This window comes from Brassica oleracea, chromosome C9 (assembly GCF_000695525.1).
Source record: "Brassica oleracea var. oleracea cultivar TO1000 chromosome C9, BOL, whole genome shotgun sequence".
NCBI lineage: Eukaryota > Viridiplantae > Streptophyta > Magnoliopsida > Brassicales > Brassicaceae > Brassica > Brassica oleracea.
In genome coordinates this window covers 24,062,064-24,084,045 of record NC_027756.1, presented here as the reverse complement: position 1 = coordinate 24,084,045, position 21,982 = coordinate 24,062,064, and the positions used below count along the sequence as shown (strand labels likewise).

At 36.5% G+C, this 21,982-nt stretch overlaps 3 protein-coding genes across 3 annotated transcripts; all 3 read right to left on the bottom strand.

Annotated features, from left to right (window-relative positions):
• Positions 1 to 5,007: 5,007 nt before the first annotated feature.
• LOC106316751 (agamous-like MADS-box protein AGL80) lies at positions 5,008 to 6,070 on the bottom strand. Its single transcript, XM_013754624.1, has one exon. It carries the CDS (start codon positions 6,049 to 6,051, stop codon positions 5,137 to 5,139), a length of 915 nt encoding a protein of 304 aa, XP_013610078.1. The 5' UTR covers positions 6,052 to 6,070; the 3' UTR covers positions 5,008 to 5,136.
• Positions 6,071 to 12,279: 6,209 nt separating this feature from the next.
• On the bottom strand, positions 12,280 to 15,079 carry LOC106317321 (putative cysteine-rich receptor-like protein kinase 39). The gene is made up of 6 exons (XM_013755158.1): positions 14,239 to 15,079; positions 13,651 to 13,776; positions 13,223 to 13,567; positions 12,880 to 13,117; positions 12,641 to 12,779; positions 12,280 to 12,561 (listed from the first exon to the last, which is right to left on the bottom strand). The coding sequence occupies exons 1-6, from the start codon at positions 15,077 to 15,079 to the stop codon at positions 12,280 to 12,282; spliced, it is 1,971 nt and encodes a 656-aa protein (XP_013610612.1).
• A 3,350-nt stretch (positions 15,080 to 18,429) lies between these two features.
• LOC106313251 (origin of replication complex subunit 1B-like) lies at positions 18,430 to 21,237 on the bottom strand. Its single transcript, XM_013751018.1, has one exon. The coding sequence runs from the start codon at positions 21,104 to 21,106 to the stop codon at positions 18,656 to 18,658; it is 2,451 nt and encodes an 816-aa protein (XP_013606472.1). The 5' UTR covers positions 21,107 to 21,237; the 3' UTR covers positions 18,430 to 18,655.
• Between the last annotated feature and the right edge of the window lie 745 nt (positions 21,238 to 21,982).

Here is a 21,982-nt window from a genome sequence, read left to right as displayed (position 1 = left end):
TGATGTGCCGTGGGGTAGCGCACCGGGCAAAACAGGCATGCATGGCTTGATCATGGAAAGCAGTAATGATATATATTCATTGTTTGACTCATATATTCAAACAAACGAGTCCTCTTCGCATGAAATCACTTGGAGAATGTTCTCAACTCAATTACGGAGCTCCTTGAAGAAGAATCAGATCAAACGGAGTTCATATGTGATAGTTATGCTATTTACAAATCAGGTGATCTTCAGTTCTCGCGAATTCAGACCACCCGAGAAGCTCGAAATGGCTAACCTTCTTTCTGATGAACCAACGGTCAATTCAATCATGACAAAGGTTATTATTCATGTTCTAAATGTTCAAGAAAGCATTGGGCTTGATGGTTTTCAAAAAGATTCAAAAAACGAGCTTGTTTGGGTCAAATGGAGAAACCGATAAAATATTGGCTAAGGGAAAAGATGGATTTCGACCAGGCCTCAAAGGGACATGTCTTGGCCCATATCAGGAGTATATTCTTCACCTTTCAAAGTCCTGGTCGTGGCTATATGAAGAGGTAGTCCAAGTTTCAGTCAAAGACTTTATTTAGTCAAGTCTTTGTTTCTATTTCCAATGTCTTGTTTTTAGCACATTTTTCTTTGGATCTCTACAACTTGTAATCCTATAAATAAGGCCTTAGAGCCACGAAATAAAACAGATTGTTTTTCATTTTTTATGAGTTTCTCTCATTGTTCTTTGTTTAGAACACTTCTTAGTTTCTTGGTGAGGTTATCTCCAAGTTTCGATCCTTCTTTTGTTGGACCGGTGCGTCACATCCGGCAACGATCGAAGTCTGGTAGTATCTTTGGGCTATTCCGTAACCCTTAGTGTCACCCCTCGATCCATCAGTTCTCAATCCTCTCGGATCTGAGTTCATATCAACCTTACCGAAAGAGTGATCCCGTTTTGGGCGTATCAACTAGACTAAAAAATACTTTGTACATTGATGGCCGAAACTAATATATATTTATGAAGGTTGTTTTAATAATGTCCCACAAATAAATAAAATGATTTACAAATCACGCTTTCTATTATTTACTGATTGATTTGTGGGCTTATTTTTTAAATTCGCTAGCCCATCTATTACATGAGCTTATACATTTGATTAAAGCCTAAACCCATCTTAATAAACCATAAAACTGGCCCTAAAAAGCCTGCAAGTCGTCAGCTCTTCGTCTTCGACTGAGACCTAAGGTTTTCCCAATCCTGCGCCTCCCCTCCAATACACAGGCGCTAATGTCTAAACTTCTCCAATCAAATCCATGAAATTCTTAGTCTCCCTCTATCTCTTCATCTCCCCCTCTTTACACACACCATCTTTTTGACATCTATTAGCTTCTGATTCTTAATTCCATTTGTTAACTTTCAGATGTTGTTGGCCAAAAACGTTTTCTGCTAGGCATTGACCTCAAAAACGCCTCAACAACGACTCGGCTTATGGTATGTTTTAATCTCATTGACCCAAGCCCGCTTTCACATAGTTCTCATGTTTTTATCCATTTGCTCCTGCTTTAAGAAAACTTATATAATCTCATACACCAGTATGGTGGTTGTGTACTTTCTTTGTGTGACTGACGATGATTCGGCCCCTTTAGGGGTCTTATGAACTTAGATGAGATAACCCAGTTTGTCATGGTGGTCACCACGGTCAATCCAAAAAATATTTAGGGATAGTCATCTATTTTTTCTCAAGAAACATGTTGATGCTAAACAATTTCTGCTGAATATAGTACTTTCATGCATATATCTAATAGAATAACATCATCTAATATAACACACACGTACAATTGTGTTTCAGACTGCCAGCAGCAACAAAACTCCAGACATGGATTCCCAATCTATACTACCAGCAGCAACTGTTGGCTACACGGTTCATGTGCCCAGGAGAGCCGAAGAAGTTGATGAAGCAATGTCAAGCTTTGAAAACGAAGAAAAGAGGCACGTGAGTAATTGTTTCAAGTCCATCAAACCGTCATCCCCACTTAGCTTATGTGTCAATGAAATAACCATTTTCGTATGTTTTTTCCTACTTTCAACTTTGGTTGTCTTTAATTATCTGTAAACTATCTCCCACCAGGAGAAGAGATACTTGGTTTTTAAATAAATGGGAACATTGATGGGTCTTTGCATTTCGTGATAATAAGCATGTCTTTTGCTTCATGCATGAGAACATGTTCAGATAGTTACATGACATCGACGTTAAACAATGCAACAAAGAAACCAACTAAAATTCAATAGCCACCAAAACAAAACAAAAACCCCAGAAAAAGTGACACAAGCACACCATCATATGTTCCTCGGTGGGAATTGAGATGCATACAACTAAATACAAAAAATATATATGTATCAACTGGTCTTCGTTCACAAAGTGTCCTACACGTAATCAACAACAAACAGCTGCCTCCCTACTAATTCCACCACCTCCGACCCTCTGCTTTGCCAAATAACTGCACACACCAATACAAGTGTAAGAACAACATAACTAACAATGATAACACTAAGTAAAACTGAACAACAACAGCATACACAAATAACGCAAGCGCGGGACTCGGCCTCTAGTAAATTTAAATTTCACAACTTAATCAGCAACTTTTGTTTACAAAATCACCAACTAAATACAGTGAATTAAATAAACTGAAAAGTATTTATGTTACCGTGAGTTCAAAGAAACAGTACAACGAATAAATCAACTGACCAGCAGTGACACATTTATAACCAGGGGTAGCTGTAGTTTTGTATACAACTGTTGTACCGTGTGGTTTGTTTGTTTGATACATGACCTGAATCCAACAGTTGTAATCAATACTATTAAAAGAAAAAGAATCCTAAAAAATCTATCTATGAAAGTTATTTGGACCCTTTCATTTTTTTCACCTACACTATAAAACCAAATATCGTAACATGCTTTTATTATAGCAACAACTTAAAACTTATTACATTTTAATAAATAACCCACGATTTTTAACAATTATTATAACGACAATTGTTATCCTTTTACATTTTATCAATCCACATTATTTAAATCACACGAATATACAAGATATCTTGAATTTTAAAGCATTTAATTTAAACCCTTGACTTTTGAAAATTTAATTTAAAATATATCAGATGTTTCATATGTTAGTTTAGTTATATCAACATCCTTTAATATTTCTGCATTATATCAAAGAAAATAAAATGTTTCGAAACATAGGGTTCATGTTTGGGTCTGCGGGTATGGGTTCTTCGAATTCTAAACGTTTGACATAACTATATTTTAAAATCTACAATTTGGTTCCGGATTCGTTCGGTCTCATAATTCAAATATCTGTAAAATAAATTTAATTTTTGAATACATAACAGGTTCGGATTGGTTTGGGTATTAGAATCCAAAAGAAACACAAAGTACCCAAAACACAAAAAAAATTTGAAACACAAAAATATCTGAAATCCAAACAAATACATGAAAAATATTCATATACTCAAAAGATCCATAATTTTACCCGTAAACCTAATATGAAGAACCGAAAACACCCAAAATTTTACCAACCCAAAATATATTTTTCTAAAATTGAAATTTTACCCATAACCCCAAACTATAACCGAAAACCCGAACCAGAAACTTAAATATATCTGTAATGAAGAAAATATATATGAAATACCCAAACATACCTAATATACACAAATCATTCTAGGTACTTTGGGTACCCGATCGATAGGACCCAAACTAGAACAGAGATTCACGGTCCAAAAAAAATATTGAATAGGTACTTTGCCCATGACTCAGATCCGAACTACACCTGTATTTTCGGGTTGGTTTCATATTTAGTTTTTCAGGTCCGACAAACTGTCGAATCGTATGAAAAAAGTTAGATAAAAATGTACAGATAAAATCTGAAATAATGATGTATAACAATCTCAAAACATTAATTCATATAAATTTTTTTTATAATCCAAAAAAACCGCGCGGGTCAGTTGAGTAACTAAGGCTCTGAATGGTAACAGCGGGTTGAGTGGTGAGGGACAAGCGGATTGGTTAGTGCGGTGCGGTTTAAGTGTGGTTTGTGTTAGAAAAACGCATACTGCGGGACAAGTGCGGTTTGTCTAAAATAAGCGATTTAAAATAAAGTATGAATGGTGACATGTATGATAAATAATGTAACTGCGGGATACATATAATATTTTTATATTTTACAAACTAAAATATCAGTGATAATAATATAATTTTTAAAAATACAAATTTTATTTAAAAGTTATTTTATATATCTCAAATATGAAATTCAATATACTATTATTAAAATTTATAACCAATTATTTTATTTAAAAAATTATAATTGCGCTAGTTGTCTTTAGACAAAATTAATTAAGATATCTGAATATATATATATATATTTTTTTTTTGTCATCAACATAAATAGAGTCATGAAGACTTTGCAAACCAAGCTTTAAGAAAGAATTTATAATCCTTATTTTTTTTACCATAGCTCTTTTAAAACAAATATGTAAAAAAAATTCCAAAGCTTGTTTCCCCTTTTTGTTGCTCACCCAAAATAGGTGTGAGAAGACATTACACAATCATGTGTAAATATTACATAGAAAAATATAATATATTTTTTATTTGTTTTAAAAATTAGATTCGATTAAGTAAACACATGTACAGTACATAGACCACACCTTTTTTCCTTCTACTGCGTTTGATGTGCGTTCCACTTCCCGCACTCTTGCTTTATGTATTATTACATATTTTATATTTATTTTTTATATACAATTTATCAACTCAAAATTGTGTTGAATGGAAACACATATTTGGACCGCTACGTGCGTATTGGTGATCCGCAGTTAACATTCAAAGCCTAAAAAGATAATGCATATCTTTGTGGAAAGAAAAGAATAACACACCCGTTTCAAACCAACAATAAAAGCTAGAGGAACACAAATCCATAGCATTAAAAACCAAATCATCATGATAATAAAATCAAACTGTAAACCACAATCGTAAATTATTTTTTTGACATCAGCACCATCATAATTGGAAAAAACGGCAGCAAGTAGAAAATAAATTGCACTGATAACAACAACAAAAGAAACATTTTGTAGAAAGATAGTTTTGTCTGAACGGAATGTGAACTTCTCAAACCCTAACGGAACCATATATGATTGGTAGGATTTGAACTGGTAACTGGATTGGCACTGCTTGCGCTAACGTTTGTTGCCGGAGTGGTGGATGATTCGCCAGGGACCTGCTGGTGGTGGTGGTAGTGATGGTGGTGATGGTTATCATTCATGAACGGAAAGCCCATTTGCTCAGCCGCGTAACTCATTTGCTCGGGACGGTTCATCATCATCTCGGTAAACCCCTGTTGTTGATTCTGACTATGACTCAGGTTCAGATTCAGAGGCTGCTCATAGGGTCCAACATGTGGAGCTGCATGGTGACGAAACATCTGATGTTGTTGCTGATGATGATAAGGCTGAATCGTATCGGTTGTAGTCGGCACAATAGCCAACGTTCCAGCGGCTTCAGAAGGAGCCGCTGCAGCATCGTTGGAGGTTTCACCAAGCTCCATACCACCACCAGAACTCCCCAAAATCTCGATCCTGCGGTTAACATCTTTAAGATATTGATCAATCATATAACCCAAATCATTAAGATCCATAATGTTCAGATTAAACATCCCCATGTTTCCGACCAAACACTGGAACATGACTTCAGTCATCTCCATCTCCCTATTGTCTTTCCTCTGCTTCTTCAGATTTTCGGAGGCTTTGGCTATTCTTTGTCTGAGAAAGGCTTCTTGATCCACCATTTTCTTGTTCTGGTCCATCTCCGGCAACTTCCGGAAGTCTGAGATGATTCTTTGCACGCCGGAGTTTGATGGCCATACCTCAGGATTGGTGTCGTAGGGGCTGTAGATGATGGCACATGCGTTGATACCGCATAGTGTTGAAAGCTCGTTTACTTTCTTGATCAAACCTTTCTTTCTTTTTTTAAAGGTTGCTTTTCGTGAGGAATCATTGGCAATGAAAGCAAGTTTCACCTTCTTCCTTGTCATGATGGATTTTTTTCTTTGTTTTTGTTTGTTTGTTTTGTGTGTATATTAAATTGGGGATGTCTTGGTGTTATATAGTGAGTGATAGAGGAGTACAAACGATTTCTTCTTTTAATTGGAGATTTTTTTTCAACTATTAGCTGGTCAACAAATACAAAATATTAATTACAGCCATAAAATCGTGAATCTATTTAATATAAAAATTATCTTGACAAAAAGCTATATAATAATACTCCATGTTAATTTTATTACATTTTACGTCAATACATTTCATGTCCAAAATAATACATCAACTACTTTCTTTTTCTATGTTAACTCATCAACTATTATCGAGCTATCAGCTTTAAAAAACTTTCCTTGAGTTTTTTTTTTAAACAAGCATACAAAAGGCAGTACTTGCAAAGTTGCAATTCAAGGAGAATGCCATATTCTATGGAATAATATTTTAGAGTTTTTTCTAGAAAGTCTGAACTTTGGAGCCAAAACAAAGAATTCCTTGCAGAAAAAAAATCCCAATTAGAAACAGGAAGCTGTTATATATTTTAATGATATTTTGTTTCTATTTGTAATTGGAAACAGGCAAATGTCGCTACTGTTTAATAATATTAAAAATATAATTTTGGAAAAATCAGAAATTAGCAAAATTAAATGTGCAATTCAATCAATTACAATAGTATGGTTAGTTTCGCAATTGCAATGTACTTATTTCAAGTTTGATGATATTTTCTAGTTTTGATTTTAGTCAGTTATGAGTTATATTTTAACCAGTACATAATTTATGCAAGACTAGACGTTACATATTTGTTATGATTTTTATTTTAGAATATTCACCCTGTATACATATTTTATTACACAAAAAATTTTAATTTCTCAGAACTTATTACTGGATAGTAGAAAATAATTCTATAAGATTTTATTGCATTGCATGTCTTAGTAGCAATCTATAAATACATGTATCTAATTATCGATTGACAAAATATAGAATCTGTTTTTTAAAATACAATACAAAATTCATGATTCAGATTTACCAAAAGATAATATTAGATAATAAAAATAAATGCTATTTGAATAGATCTTATTACATTGTATTTCTTGTAAAATACATAAATGCATGAAACTATCAATTATTTGACCAAATAGAGATTATGTCTTTAAAAGTATACTATTAGGTTCTGAATTCAAGATTTACCAGTATTTCTTTCACTAAATGCATTTTCTTACTAATTTGGCTATACTACTAAACGAGACCATGCTGCAAATATTGATCTAATAACACATTTCCGTTAATATTTTGTATAAATATTCACTAAATGCATATTGTTTAATAATATATAGATACAAAATATATAAATAAAACCTCTAATAATAATTAGACTCTAAATGAAATTACAAAAACTCTACACTTACCATCTAATTAGAGGTTTATATGTTTAGGTATAATATATATATATACAAAAGGATGAGATTTAATTATGACTATGATTTTTAAAGAATAATCTTGACAATGCTTTAGTTGAAATTTACTTTATAATTCACAATAACGTATATTAAGGCATTTTCACATCTTCTTAATCTGAAATGGCTGGGGACTATACAAATGTGCGGCAAACCCATGTAAAAGGATCCCTGATCGGTTTTATACCCAATTCATAACTAAAAAGTTTTTCAGACCCTTTCTTAATTGGAGATAAAACTCCAGAAATTAGAAATAATTTTATTATCATTTTTATATTAAATATTTTGATTTATAAAAAAAATCAAAGATTCAATGTATAGATCCACGGGTCCATGTTCATGGATTAACGAAAACGTGTCTTTGATGATTCACAGGGGGTTCCACGTGCCTCATGCTACTCGGGTGGTGTATTTGTATCTGGTAGAGTAGGCGGTACGCGAGACAGCACCATTTCGAGTTCTCGACGTCCCCATGCACCCTAGCTAGAAACCTAATTGTTTCTTTTATGGGGCGTGGCTCCTACCACGAGTGTTATATGACGATGTGAGTTGTGAATGCTCATGATTATTACCATGATATTTCGACATATCTTTTTAAATAAGACGATGAAGGGAATTTGAACATATCTGGCTGCACCCGGTTTTTGCTATGATTCGCATTAGTTCTGAAGCCGAACCGAATAATGGTAACTTTTGGAGATTTAGGTGGAACTTCCCAGTGGGCGCAGCTAGAGGTTTTTGGTAAGAGTAGTGGTAGGAGTTCTTGAAGCTCAATTTCCTACTGCCGGTGGTGGTTGGAGGATTGAGTTTCTTCGACTGAGGTTTGTAAAGTTGTCCGGAGATGGCATCAATCATTTGGAGCAGCGTTAGCAGGCAAGCCAATTTCTACTGCAGCGTGGTCTCATATTTCATCAAATGTGTCATCTCCATTTGGCAATGCATTCATTTGGCCAACCTCTAGCTTCTGCTATGCTTCTTAGACCATCTTCAACGCAGGCCTTTAAGTTGGCTCTTGGGCCGAAAATATATTAAAAAAATGAAAAAGAAGAAGAAAGAGTGAAACTTGCCTCTTCCGGAAGGTGTAGAAGGCCCGACTCTTGGAAGGCACGTGTCACGCGATGAAGGCAAGAGGAGAGATTACGCGTCTCACGCGTTCAATTCATTCTCTTGTTCTGAACTGAATTTCAAAATTTTTATGTGTTTGATTCGAGTATGTTCTGTTTTAAGAACGATGGATCAAATATGATTAGTTAGTTAGTTTGTTTCAATTAAGACTGAGCTGTAGTGTTGATTTGCTAAGTGGTTTGAATTGTGGTCTAATAAATTTATTAAACTTGATTTGTCTGTTGTTTTGCTTTCTGCTAGCTGAATCAATTTTGTTTCTGTTTTTTAGTTGTCAGTAAGCGGATCAAGGTTCAGCGAGCATAGTAGCATGGATCAAAGGTTGAGAGCACAAATAAGGTTAGTGTTACTCTACCTTTTTGGTCGTGGATGAATTGGTGTAGTTTAGTCTGTGGTTAGAATTAAATCGAGTGTAATTAATGTGGTGGTTAGAGTTAGATAATGGTGTGATAAACAGAAGTGATGGCTATCTAGAAAATGGTTGGGTGATAAATAGGAGTGAAGTCTCTCTCGTTTTTGTTTGTTGGTTGACATGAATGCATATTCTATTCCTTCTTTGCCATCTATAAACACACATTCCTCCTTCACTTTTTTATCATCTCCTTCATCCTTCTTCTTAACTTCTTCTCTCTATGGATTCTCAAAGCCAATCTTCTAGCTTTTTAGAATTACTTAACAGTCAAGTACCCAACAATGAAAACCCATCTCGGTTACTGAGTTTTTCACATAGTCCAACCGTTGAGGAATCTTCTTCACGTGCACAAACCGGTGAGGAGAAAAACAAGCAAAGGTGCAAGTGGACAACAGCTGAAGACCTGGTCCTCATAAGTTCATGGCTGAATACCTCCAAGGATCCAGTAGTTGGAAATGAGCAAAAGTCAGGAACCTTTTGGAAGAGGATTGCCACTTATTATAATGCAAGTCCGAAAGTGGTTGGTTTCCCTAAGAGAGAGGTTAGCCACTGTAAGCAAAGGTGGGGAAAGATAAATGAAGGTGTCTGCAAGTTTGTGGGGTCTTATGACGCTGCATCTAAACAGAGGAGCAGTGGCCATAATGAAGATGATGTTTTGAAGGCTGCACATCAAATTTTCACCAATGATTACAAGCTTAAGTTCTCATTGGAGCATGCCTGGCGGGAGCTTAGGAATGATCAGAAATGGTGTGGGATTTATGGAAGTAGTCAACAAAGCTCTGGTTCAAAAAGAAAGAGGGTGGGGGAACAACCATCTTTTCAGTCATCAGCATCTATGCCGAGTGTCAATGCAGATGATGAATCAACAGCTAGTCCTATTGGCGTTAAGGCAGCAAAGGCCAACAAGGGTAAAAGGTCAGTGGGAGAAGGAGAGAAGATTGTGGAAGGGTTTCAGCAAATGTGGGAGCTAAAGCAGAAGGACACTCAAGAACAGTTTGCTCTCGAAAATATGAAGGATAAGGTTAACAAGACCAAACTGCTTAACAGTTTGCTCTCGAGAACAGAGCCACTTAATGAAATAGAAGTGGCTCTTAAGAACAAACTGATGACCGAAATGTTAATGTAATCCTATAAACTATCAAAAAAATTATGTATTGTCTTTCTAGTGAATGTTATCAATGTACTATCTTGATGTGTTATATATGATGATGTTTCTAGATGATGTTTTGATCATCCTTTTCTTTGTTCGGCTTTTCAGGGGAACAAGTCACACACATACAGTAATGGCGGCAAGAAAACCAATTGTTTGTGGCCTTTCAGCAGGAGGAATCCTACCACCTCTCCCACAAGTGATTACGGACGATGATGTTGAGGATATCCCACCACCTGAAGCAGAACTTGTGGAGATATCAGATGACGAACAAGAAGATTTGGTTGAGTTATCAAGCGATGAATACAGGAGAAATATGGGGTACTTGATTAGGGTGGAGGAAGAAGCAGATGGCATTCCACCTGAGTTCAGAAGGATGGTGCAAATGATGCAAGAGGACGAGAAGAGGCTGAGCGAGGAGAGGTTCAAGATGTTGAAGGCGGGAATCAAGCTAGAAGAGGGACAATCCTCTACGTGTGATGGTAAGAGGAGTCCGTGACCGTCTGTGTCGTACTGAGTTGGTGATGAGTCCGTGAGTGTCTGTGTCTTTGTCAGTCTGCTCTGTTTCTTTTATGTCACATGGACTTTTGTTCTGTCTTTTATGTCACATGCATTGTCTTTGCTTGAAAGTTGATTGTCTTTTATGTCACATGGACTGTCTATGTTTGAAAGTTGCTTTCCCGTGAATGTCTTTGTTCTCTCTTTAGTTGATTTCAAGTTGTATAAAACCTTCAAGCATCTCACTCTCTCGTATACCTTCAAGCTTTGTTCTCTCTTCTTACCAAACCAAGCAACCAAGCTTTGTTCTTCTTTCTCTCTTAAACCCCAAACAAAACAACTAAGCTTTGTTTTTCTTTCTCTCTTAAACCCCAAACGAAACAACCAAGCTTTGTTACCAAGCAAGCTTTGTTACCAAACGCAAGCCACAAACCATCTTCCCGTGTATAATCCCCTTCGATATTACCAACCCAAACCCAAATCACATATTATCTTCTTACCAAATCACATTTTTTCTTTCTTACCAAATCACATTCCCTCTCCTAACCAAACATGGCATCTTCTTCAGAAAACAATTATGAAGATTCACTTGATGATTACTTTGATCAATATTTTAATCAAGCCTTTGAGGATTTATCCATTCTTCATCAACAAGAACTTAGGAAAAAAAAAAAACGAGCCTATATCGAAAGACATCGTGAAGAAGGGCACATTCGTTTATGGAATGATTATTTCAGTAAAACTCCAACATATCCTGAAAATTTCTTCCGACGACGATTTAGAATGAACAAGCGATTGTTCATGCATATTGTTGATCGGTTCTCCAATGAGGTTGAATTCTTTCAACAAACGCAAGATGCGCTCGGAAGGAATAGTCTCTCCCCACTTCAGAAGTGCTCTCTTAACAGTTACCTCTTAACTATCATTAATTATTAAATAATTGTTAAGAGCCAAAGTTAACCTCTTAGGGTTGAAGATGGTCTTAGTTCTATGAGTTAAGATTGCTTGATTGTTCTTTAGGTCTCTAGATGTTGCTTTTTCTTCTTCTTCCCTATGTTGTTTAGATTTTTTTTTTCCTTTCTCTGCTACTAGTGTCTTTTTGTAAATTTTGTAAAATACTAAAAATGGTATAAAATTTTAACATTTTTACCAAAAACTTTTAATAGAAGAAAGTTCAAATAAGGTGATACAATTGGATTTTGGTGGGACAAGTGCAATGTTAGACTTAATTTCACACTGTTGATCATGCATTTTCCATCATATTTGATGTTACATCCGCATTTTGTTTTTTTATGGATTGGTCGACTCTAATAACCGTTTTTATATTTCTTTTAGTTTAACTGATAAATAATTTATTAGAATTCTGATACTACCATAGAAAACTTTATTGAAAAGATCAAAACAATTATGTATATATATTTAGAATTTTCAGAGAGGTTTGTTTAATTTCTATTATTTAATGTACTAAATATTTCACAACACATATTCATAGTATGTTATAATGGATGTCACCAGCATTCCAGTCCCAATCTTACTAGCTGGCGGTGGACACTACGGATGTATTAGCGTACGCAAACAAAACGATCGGAACAAGTCATCGACAACTCAACTCCGTGAAGACGTTGCTTATTGACGTTGTACCTTTCTCAGATTGGGACATGCTTCCAGTGAAAGCAGGAGCGTTAGGTAAAGGAATGGTGATAGTCTCACTGCCTAGCCAGACTATTACCGAGCTCATGGTTGGTCTGTTCCCTGCATTCTCTTGAACACACAACAAACCAATCTGAATCAACTTAATGATCTCGTTACTCGGATTCTCTACCAAGAAAGGATCAATTATAATCTCAGGCTTTCCTTCAACCCATCTCTTCCATGCCTGAACCAAAAAGATATATGTTACGTTTGAAGATAAGAGAAAATGGAGAAAATATTGATACAATGTGAAAGAAGCTTACATAAGCTGCAAGTCCTTCCCCTTTGAAGCTATTGTTTTTTCCACCGCTTATCATCTCTAGAAGCACAACCCCGAAGCTATATACATCAGATTTAGCTGAGATTTGCCCGTGATTCAGGTATTCAGGAGCCATATATCCACTACATATATGCAAATTAATTCATTTATGTAATATATATGTCTTTAATGTTGAGTGACGCTTGAAGTCAAACAAAAAAATATTAATTGGTATATTTTTACCGGGTTCCAGCTATTCGTCTTGTTTCAGCTCGAGTCTCATCAGCTTCGAACAACCTTGCGGTCCCGAAGTCTGCAACTTTAGGGTTCATCTCCGCATCTAAAAGGATGTTGCTTGCTTTCAAGTCTCGGTGAATAATCTTTAGCTGAGAATCTTCATGAAGATAAAGAAGACCTCGAGCTATGCCTTCTATAATTTTGAATCTCACCTCCCATGTAAGAAGTGAACGCTTCTCTTCGTCTGTATAGCTCAAAGAATCATTTTATTGCCAAAAGTTTCTAAAATTATATAAAACTTTCCTTTTTTAACTTGTATAAAACTTGCAGCTCTCTTTGGAAGCCTTACCGAAGATAAAATGATCAAGACTTGAGTTGGGGACAAACTCGTAGATAAGAATCTCTTCATCTCCTTCATTACAGAACCCAAGAAGCTTAACTAGATTCCTATGTTGGAGTCTTGTCAAGAGTGAAACCTCATTCTTAAACTCTAAGTCTCCTTGCCCTGAACCTTTTGTTAATCTCTTCACAGCTATCTCTTGGCCATTTGGTAATGTCCCCTTATGGACCGTACCAAATCCACCTTGACCAAGCTTACGTTCAGACGAAAAGTCATTGGTTGCCATTAAGATTGAACCAAGATCAAACCGTAGCATAGGTTGGCCATTAGAATCAGAGTACTCTGCAGTACCAACTAGAAAATAATAATAATAATAATAATAATAAGTCTTATTGTCTATATAATAAGGTTGATTGAAACAAGCTACAGGTAGGTACCATTGCATCCGTTGTATGAGTTTTTCCTCCGGGCATAGAATTTTATGAGACCAATAAATACCAACAGATTAATGAGACTAGGAACCACAATTATCGCAATAGTTCCGCTATACCTAATGCTTCTTCCTGCAAATTATTCACCCATTTCAGTATGAGAACCTCATTTTACAAATTATGAGTCTATGACCAGTGGCAGTGCTAGAAATTTTTTTAACTGGGGTCGTAATATATAAATTTAATACTACTTTTTAACTAAATATTATAGTAATTTTAGAAAGAAAAAAATACACTAAAAATTGGTTTCCCTAATTTTAGGGGGGTTCACATGACCCCCCAAGTCTCTTAATGCCTCCGGCCTTGTCTATGACGATGCTCTAGTTAAGTGTTTTTTAATGTCTAGAGGTTCTAGATCCGAATACCCATACATCTTCTAGGACGAGACCCATACATAAATCTTTTCAAAAGAGTTAACTTTTCCCAACGACAATTAAACCCATGACCCCTTAAATCTATACTAGGTAATTAAAAAAGTTTTAGCCACTATGCTTACTCGTAGGTCTAGTTAAGCCTTTAACTCAGTTGTTTTACCTTTCTTGTCTGTTATAAAGGTTCCATTTGCCTGAGCCTGTGGTCCAGGAGGTGCAGGAACCCTTGTTACATTATCAAAAGCACCATGGAAAGCATACAGATCCCACCTGAAAACACAGCTCGGGCGACTAACCTCGCCTCCTTGTCTTCCCCAAAACTGTTTCTTAAAATATGTCGCACACTTTTCCAAACATATCTTGCACTCGCGGGAAGTTATGTCGGGCGTGCATTGCATCAGCATGTATACATTTGGAAACTCCGTGAACTCGGCTTCTACAGCACTATAGTACTTGAGCATGGAGGAAGTTTCAGCTTCTGCGGCATCCTCGATGGTCCGATTAACCGTTGCTTCCCACTGTTGTCTGAAAAGCGTCATGTCCTTGGATGGCTCGATAGTAAGTGCATTTGGATATATAACAGCAGGTACAAGCTGGAAGTTCTTGAAAGTTGAGTGGTTTGAGGAACGTACAAGACAATTAACATGGTCTCCATCGTCATTGTCCCACTTGAACGAATCCATTCGGTTTGGACAACCAGTTTGTATCTCCTGAGTCACCTTTTCGACACAGCTGATACAATCTTGCTGCTCGTAGCCTCTTTTGCAGAGGACAAGAGCGTGGACTGAGTTAGGACTTTTGCCGAGCGAGGCGTTGTAGAATCCGCCGTTGGCGACGACTTTTGAAGCAAGAGTGGAGAAGAGATTGTCACGATTCTGAAAGTAGCTGCTGTTACCGTTGATGAAGCTTCCGCTACACGTGACGGCGTTAGCGACGTCGAGGTTTTGAAGGACAATAAGAAGAGAAGAAGAGAGGAAGATTATCAAAACAGGGTTGAGACCCATTATTTAAGATGATGATAATAATTAAAGAAATTTTGTTGTAGAAGATGTATTTCTTTCTCGTATTACCTTGTTATTGTTAAGAAGTAATCGACTTAAGAGCTTTGTTATATTTATAGGTGAGATCAGAGAACGTTGCTTGACGGGCAAAGACTGAGAAAATGTGTATTGGTTGATTTACAAAGATGGAAAACAGCCACCTAAGTTACTTTAGAATTATACGGAGTTCTTTTTTTGTCAAACCATTATTACTATTAGAAGCTGTTATAATATATGAAAGTATTTTACGTTAGGAACCGAAAGAAAATTGAATGTAAGCAAATGTTTTCGCAAAATGTAAACAAGCAAAGTTATAAAGAAATTTGCATGAATTCTCATAGCAAAAACTGCATATTTAACTGCATGTAATTCGGATGAACAGCATAATCTAATACATAATAGACCATTGCAAAGTAAAAGATAGACCTGGGCGTTCAGTTTTTTCTTCTGATCGATTTCTGTTAGGTTAATTCGGGTTTTGAGCTTTACATTTTTTAACTTCTAGTAACTAAACATGAACCACACCAAAATTGGTTAAGATTGCTTTGATTATCTTTCCGTTCAGTTTGGTACGGATCTTTTTGTCAAAACCTAAAAATATCTAAAAGTTTTTTTTTGTCTAAAAATATCTAAAAGTTTGGGTACAATTCAATTATGATTAATGTTTTTGTATATTCTAAACTATCAAAATACCCAAAAATACTCAAATTACCCATATAATAAATATTTGAATTACGTAATGTTTTATATACTTTGTTCTGTAAAAATCTTTTTATTTAAAGCCAAACTAAAGATTTTAATAATAAGAAACCGTTCAAAGATTCTTGCCGTAGCTGCATTTTTTTTGTCTTCAGCAGCAGAAACCGTTCAATGAAGGTTTTGGACGTGTCTTTAGGATATAGAATTATCGAAAGTCTCTTACTTGCTCCATACGTCACTGTTTCTAACAATTTTTTTTTCTTTAAGAATTATGGGGATGATACAAGTTTTTACCATCAGACTAATTCCTGTATATTGATATAAGCATTAAGTAACCTTTTTTTTAGAAAGTGCGTTAGCTTATTCACCAAGTTATTTAATAGATCTAAAACATATATTATTTTGATTGGCCAAATTAAAATATTTAAGTAATTTCAGCTTTAAGATTTTCCAAAAAATTCCACATGAAAAATAAATAACAATAGCAAATGCCTATATTTTTATGTACTTAATGTTTACTCGTCAAGATTCTTTACAAATGAATATTTATTTATTTAAAACCAAACTAAAGGTTTTGATAATAAGACGTCTTCTCAGATTTTTTTTTTTTCTGTTTTAAAGAAAAAATGTCAATTAAACCCTTAAATATTAAGATTTGGTTAAAAACCACTAACTTTTTCTTCTCTCCAAACAAACCTCAAAGTATAAATTGACTGAATCATATAAATTTCCAAAAAGTAATGTGAACAAAAATTATTAAAATTAATCTTAATCTATTAAAATAAAAATCACAGTTATTTAATGAGGTTATAAAATCGAGTTTTCATTAAAATTTATCAATTAGATGTATTTTTCTATCTACCTAGTAATATCCCAACAATAAATAGAATTCGAGTGAAAATGAATAATATCTGACAATAATTTCCATTGAAAATTATATTAGTCTTAATTTCTCATTAACTATAATTTTGTCTTTTTACACTCTCTGCTAACTATATAGATAGCCTGCTTCATCAAACCTGAGACATTATCATATAAAAGCTAAACTATTAAACCAACTAAATAAATTAGACTGTACATGTAATTGAACTGGATCTTGCAATTGGCAAAACTTTATACTCTTGCCACTATTCCAGCATTAAATAAATCCAATACATGTTATTTGTAGTATACAAGTCATATGTTTCATTACCATCATAACAGACATATTATGAAAGTGTGAAACTATACCACTAAATCGACCAAATTACATTACACCTTACACATAATTTAACCGGTAATGTAATTTGCCTAAGCTTTATGAGTGTTATTTGTGCATAAACATTTGCAATACATAAATACGAATATGCAGTATAATTATTAGCATCTGACAAATAATTTTGGTTTACAGTAATATTGTAGCTGGAGAACCGGGGCGTCTAGCTCTGGTGGTAAAGGGCTCACAGCTGTGAGTACCGCCACCTGGGTTCGATTTCCGGCCACTGCGGATTTCACATTCGGGCCGCAGCGACACAGATTAGTTCCTTGGGCCTAGGAAGCCGTTGGGAAAACTGTGTATAATCAAAAAAAAATATTGTAGCTGGAGACTTTGTAAAGGTTGTTGATGCACAAATCACTATCTTCACCCTCAATGTAAATTGTTCTAATACCTTTTATGTATTATGAAGAATTATGTCAATAAATTCGTTCTCACCAAAAGCAGAATGTAAATTGTTTTAATACCTTTCATGTAGCAATATTAAGCACCTATTTTAAACCGTGTGTTGTTTATCTAAGAAAATGTAACAAATCCGGTCTAAAATAAAGGAGGTTTTGGTTGAAAGAGTCGTGAGTCTGAGTCAATTTCTGTTAATAAATAATGTCCTAGTCTAGTGGAAGTCTAATTCTATTTCTGTGTAACTTTTGTAGGATTTCTGTTTTCGTAAGGCTACTTATAATAATCGAGTTCTCACAGTTTCCATTCTCTAGGTAACGAAAGAGCTTACTTACAACACTGAGTATCTTTGATCAAAAACATGGCTAGCTAAGACCTCAGAAGATTCTCAAGGTTAGTTCTCTCAAATTATAATGTAACCAAAAACTCAATATCAAAATCCACGCACATGAATTTCATTCTTAAAAATGTTTTCTTTAAAAAAAAAAAGTTGAAGGTTATGAATCGAATAACCCCTTGTTAACATTTAGTAAGAGTATTTCGGTAAATGATTTGAAGTGAGTTCTCAATGCTTTATAAAAATTCATGTGTAAGTTCTAAAACATGTGCTATGCCTTGAATTTTGTTTCTAATACATCCAACTACAATGAAATATTAAAAAAATATTAGTAAATAAACACTGATACGATTGCTAAATATGTAGTAAAATCTGCAAAGCTTAGATTTAGATTATGTTGAAACTGATTGAATAGACCCTCTAGATTGAATATTTTAAAATAAAATAAGTGAAATAACGTTTATAATGCTTAGATAACAAATAATGTTTGGTTTAAACTTATTATTTCAAGACTTACTTCATATGTATCTCTTTTTTTGGTCAACTTCCTTCATATTTATTCAAATGACATAAGTCTAACAAAGGATATAAGTAGAAATGTAGAATCACGACATAACTGTGTAATGATAACGTTTGCTTTCTCAATAACATGGAGAGACCATGTTCTTGCATATGAAGAATAAAAAACATAACTCTGTATGTGATTACACAAACAAAGGAATACATGACAACATTTCAAAACGAAAAACAGATACAAATCCAGATGATCATCCAACATGAATCAACAAAACTAAGTCTTTTAACTTAAAATAAAGTTTCTGGATTCAATAATCAGCAAAAAGAAAAAAACTCACAAGTAATTTCCCAGCCATGGAAGCTCCTTGTTGTCTTTCAATGCAAAAGCAACATCATCACTTGGAAAGTTCAGCTGCAGCTTCTGCAACCTATGCCTCTCTCCAGGCTCACAGAGAATGATTCTGCATTCACCAAGCTCGCAACCCACTTTGAGAAGAACGTCCCAACCAGGAAAAGCTTCTCCATTGGTTCCGCAAAGAGACGACACAGTCGTCGCCACTCTATCAAACGTTGTCTCAGCCATTCCTGTCTTGTAAAGCTCATGAACCATAGCCGTCAAGTAGATCTTACTCAGTTTCGAAACGCTCTTCATAACTTGAATGTGAGGTGCTTGAAACATCTCTTGGATCGCCGCTTCAACATCTGACATAACCACCAGCTGGTTCTTTGCAGATGTGTTGTCCTTTAGACGGTAATCCGCCACTTCAGCTGCACGCCTGCATATCTCGAGGGCACGTCTTGCATCTCCTGAGATCGCAGCTACTTTCCTCGAAGCAAACTCAATGGCTTGCTTCTCGAAAGCGTCGATCCCTTTCAGCCTTGTGGAGATGATTTCTTGTAGCTGAGTGTGGTTATAAGGACCGAAGCATAGTCTCTGTATACCCATTCGGCTTGAGATCCGAGGAAGCAGCTTCTCCGGAAGATCCATAGTGTTGGCTATCCCCAACACAATCAGCTTGGAGTTAGGCTTGGTGGGCCAATCCAAAATGTTGTATAGAACAGACTGGTTTCTAGTAACCAGAAGATCAAGCTCGTCGATGAGAAGTATGCAAGGCTTCTCGTCCTCTTTCCCAATACGTTTCCCTTCTGAAAATCTCTCATTCAGAGAGTGTAAAGCTTTCTTCCAACCAACGCGATGACCACTCAATGCTTCGTAGATCACAGTGTAAATCTTCTCAGGCGAAGCCAGTTTGAGACCGTTGATCTCCACGAAGCAATACGGGCTTACGATCCCTGCTTCAACCTCAGCCTTCAGATTCTTCATAACAGATAGCACACTAACAGTCTTCCCTGTCCCGGGAACACCGTGAATGTACATACACCTTCCTAAACACTGATCATCCGAGATGGAACCTTTTATAAACGCAGTGATCTCTTCCATCTCCTTGTTCCTACAAGGAAGAGACTTAGGCCTTGTCGCCAACAACAAAGTAGCTTTCGCTTTCTCCAACTCACTCTGCTTATGGCATCTCACATGCTCAGGAATCCTCTTCGCTCCGACCTTGTCGAGTCCAAAGAACCTTCCTTTAAGCGAATTAGCAGCTTTTGAACTCGCTAAACCTCTCTTACTCTTGGAATCACGCACACTTGCTTCATCTTCAACCTCCATCACTTCATCATCACTATCACCAACCTCTTCTTCTTCTTTCATCCACTCATGGTCATCACTCTCGCAATCTCCATCAGCCAATTCAGCCAAACGCTTGAAGCTATGCCAATGCACATCGTACTCATACTCACACAAAAACACATCATCACCATCGTTACTCGCCTTCGCAAACTCCTTAGGAGACTTGACAAAACAATGCCTAAGCACAGATCTCATCTCCACGTCAGCAAAATCATTCGTTAAATAAACCTCTCGTTTCAGATTATGCGGTTGACGCCCCGAAGCAGTCTCTTCAGGTATCATATACCAACGAGCACGAACCCAATACACACCGTCCGCTCCTCTCCATAGCTTCTCGATCCGAGCAGCCCATAGATCGCTCGAGAGAAGCTTCTCCCTCGCGGTTCTCGCCACCTTCTTCCCTTCCGGTGGCTTCGGAGCCTCGAGCGTGTGGCCTTGACAAAACTGACAGATCCAATCGCCTTCGGGGACTTCTTTCAACGGCGGCTTCAAGCATTTGAGATGGAACCCGCCTAAGCAATGGTCGCACTCGAGCATCACGTTGTTGCTACTTCCTGATTTGAAGCAGATCCGGCAATCTTCGAATTCGGCGTCGTCGTCGTCTTCTTCGTCTTCTTTTCTCTTAACGTAAACATCGTCGCCTATTTGGAACTCGACGGAATCGAATTCGACTTTGGTGTAGTAAACTCTCTTGTTGGAGCTTCTTTCGGCGGTTTTCCTCTTCTTCTCCGATCGAATCGGAGATACAGGAGAGAAGGAAACCTCGTCGACATTGGATTTGGATTTGCTCTTCTTCGGAGTTTGGAGATCATCGGTGGGTTGTTTTCTGGGCGCTCTCTCCCGCTTTCGGATGAGATTCATTTCTTCAATCGGAGGATTGAGATTCTCTTGGTCGTTGTCTCCGAGATCGATCTTGCGGGAGACATGGCGAGCGGATCTGCGGAGAGGAGTGAGAGTCTGTGGGGTTTGGGGAGTGAGATGCGATCGCGTTGCTGAAGAAGAAGAAGGAGATAGGTACGATTTGCGATAGATGCTGTTAGTTGGGGTTTTGTTTGGGGATTGGAAGGTTTTGGTTCTAGGAGTTGAAGCAGCCATTGATGCTCAGAGAGACAGAGCTAGGGTTTCTGGGTGAAGGAGGCGGAGGAGGGATGGAGGTAGAGAGAGAAAGGAGATGGTTTCTGGTGGGAGGAGGGTTTTAGTGAGAAGGATTTGGCGGGAAATGTTCCCTCGAAGAAGAAATGTTTTTTTTTTTTTAATTGCTTTTACGAAAGGATTTTAATTTGGAAAGGAAATGGTTAAAGATTCTTTCATGGCTAAATAATTTATTAGTAGGAGATTTACTTGTCTTTAATAGATTGCAAGATTCATGCAACTTTGATTTCGAGATTCTAATTGACTAATGACTAGTGTCTAAAAATAGGTTTTGTGTTTTATCAATCTGTTTAATACACATTAATTAAGAGGTAAATGTTATGAACCAAATTGTAGATGGCTCATAACCAAGAGATTATGATTTGTAATCTTTCCATTTATCTATGACAGTGTAATCTCATATATAAGGAACCTCTATGTTATGAATAAAAATAGATTTTTTCATTACTTTTATAACACGTTATCAGCACAAAACTCTAAATCCCTAAGCTAATACCCAAATCGAAAAACCCTAACCCTAGCCGGCGATCCGACGAACCCTAAACCCCGATCGCGTCTCTTGTTCCCGCATCTGTTCCAGCTCGCGTCTCTTGTTCCCGCATCTGTTCCAGCTCGCGTCTCTTGTTCCCGCATCTGTTCCAGCTCGCGTCTCTTGTTCCCGCATCTGTTCCAGCTCGCGTCTCTTGTTCCCGCATCTGTTCCAGCTCGCGTCTCTTGTTCCCGCATCTGTTCCAGCTCGCGTCTCTTGTTCCCGCATCTGTTCCAGCTCGCGTCTCTTGTTCCCGCATCTGTTCCAGCTCGCGTCTCTTGTTCCCGCAT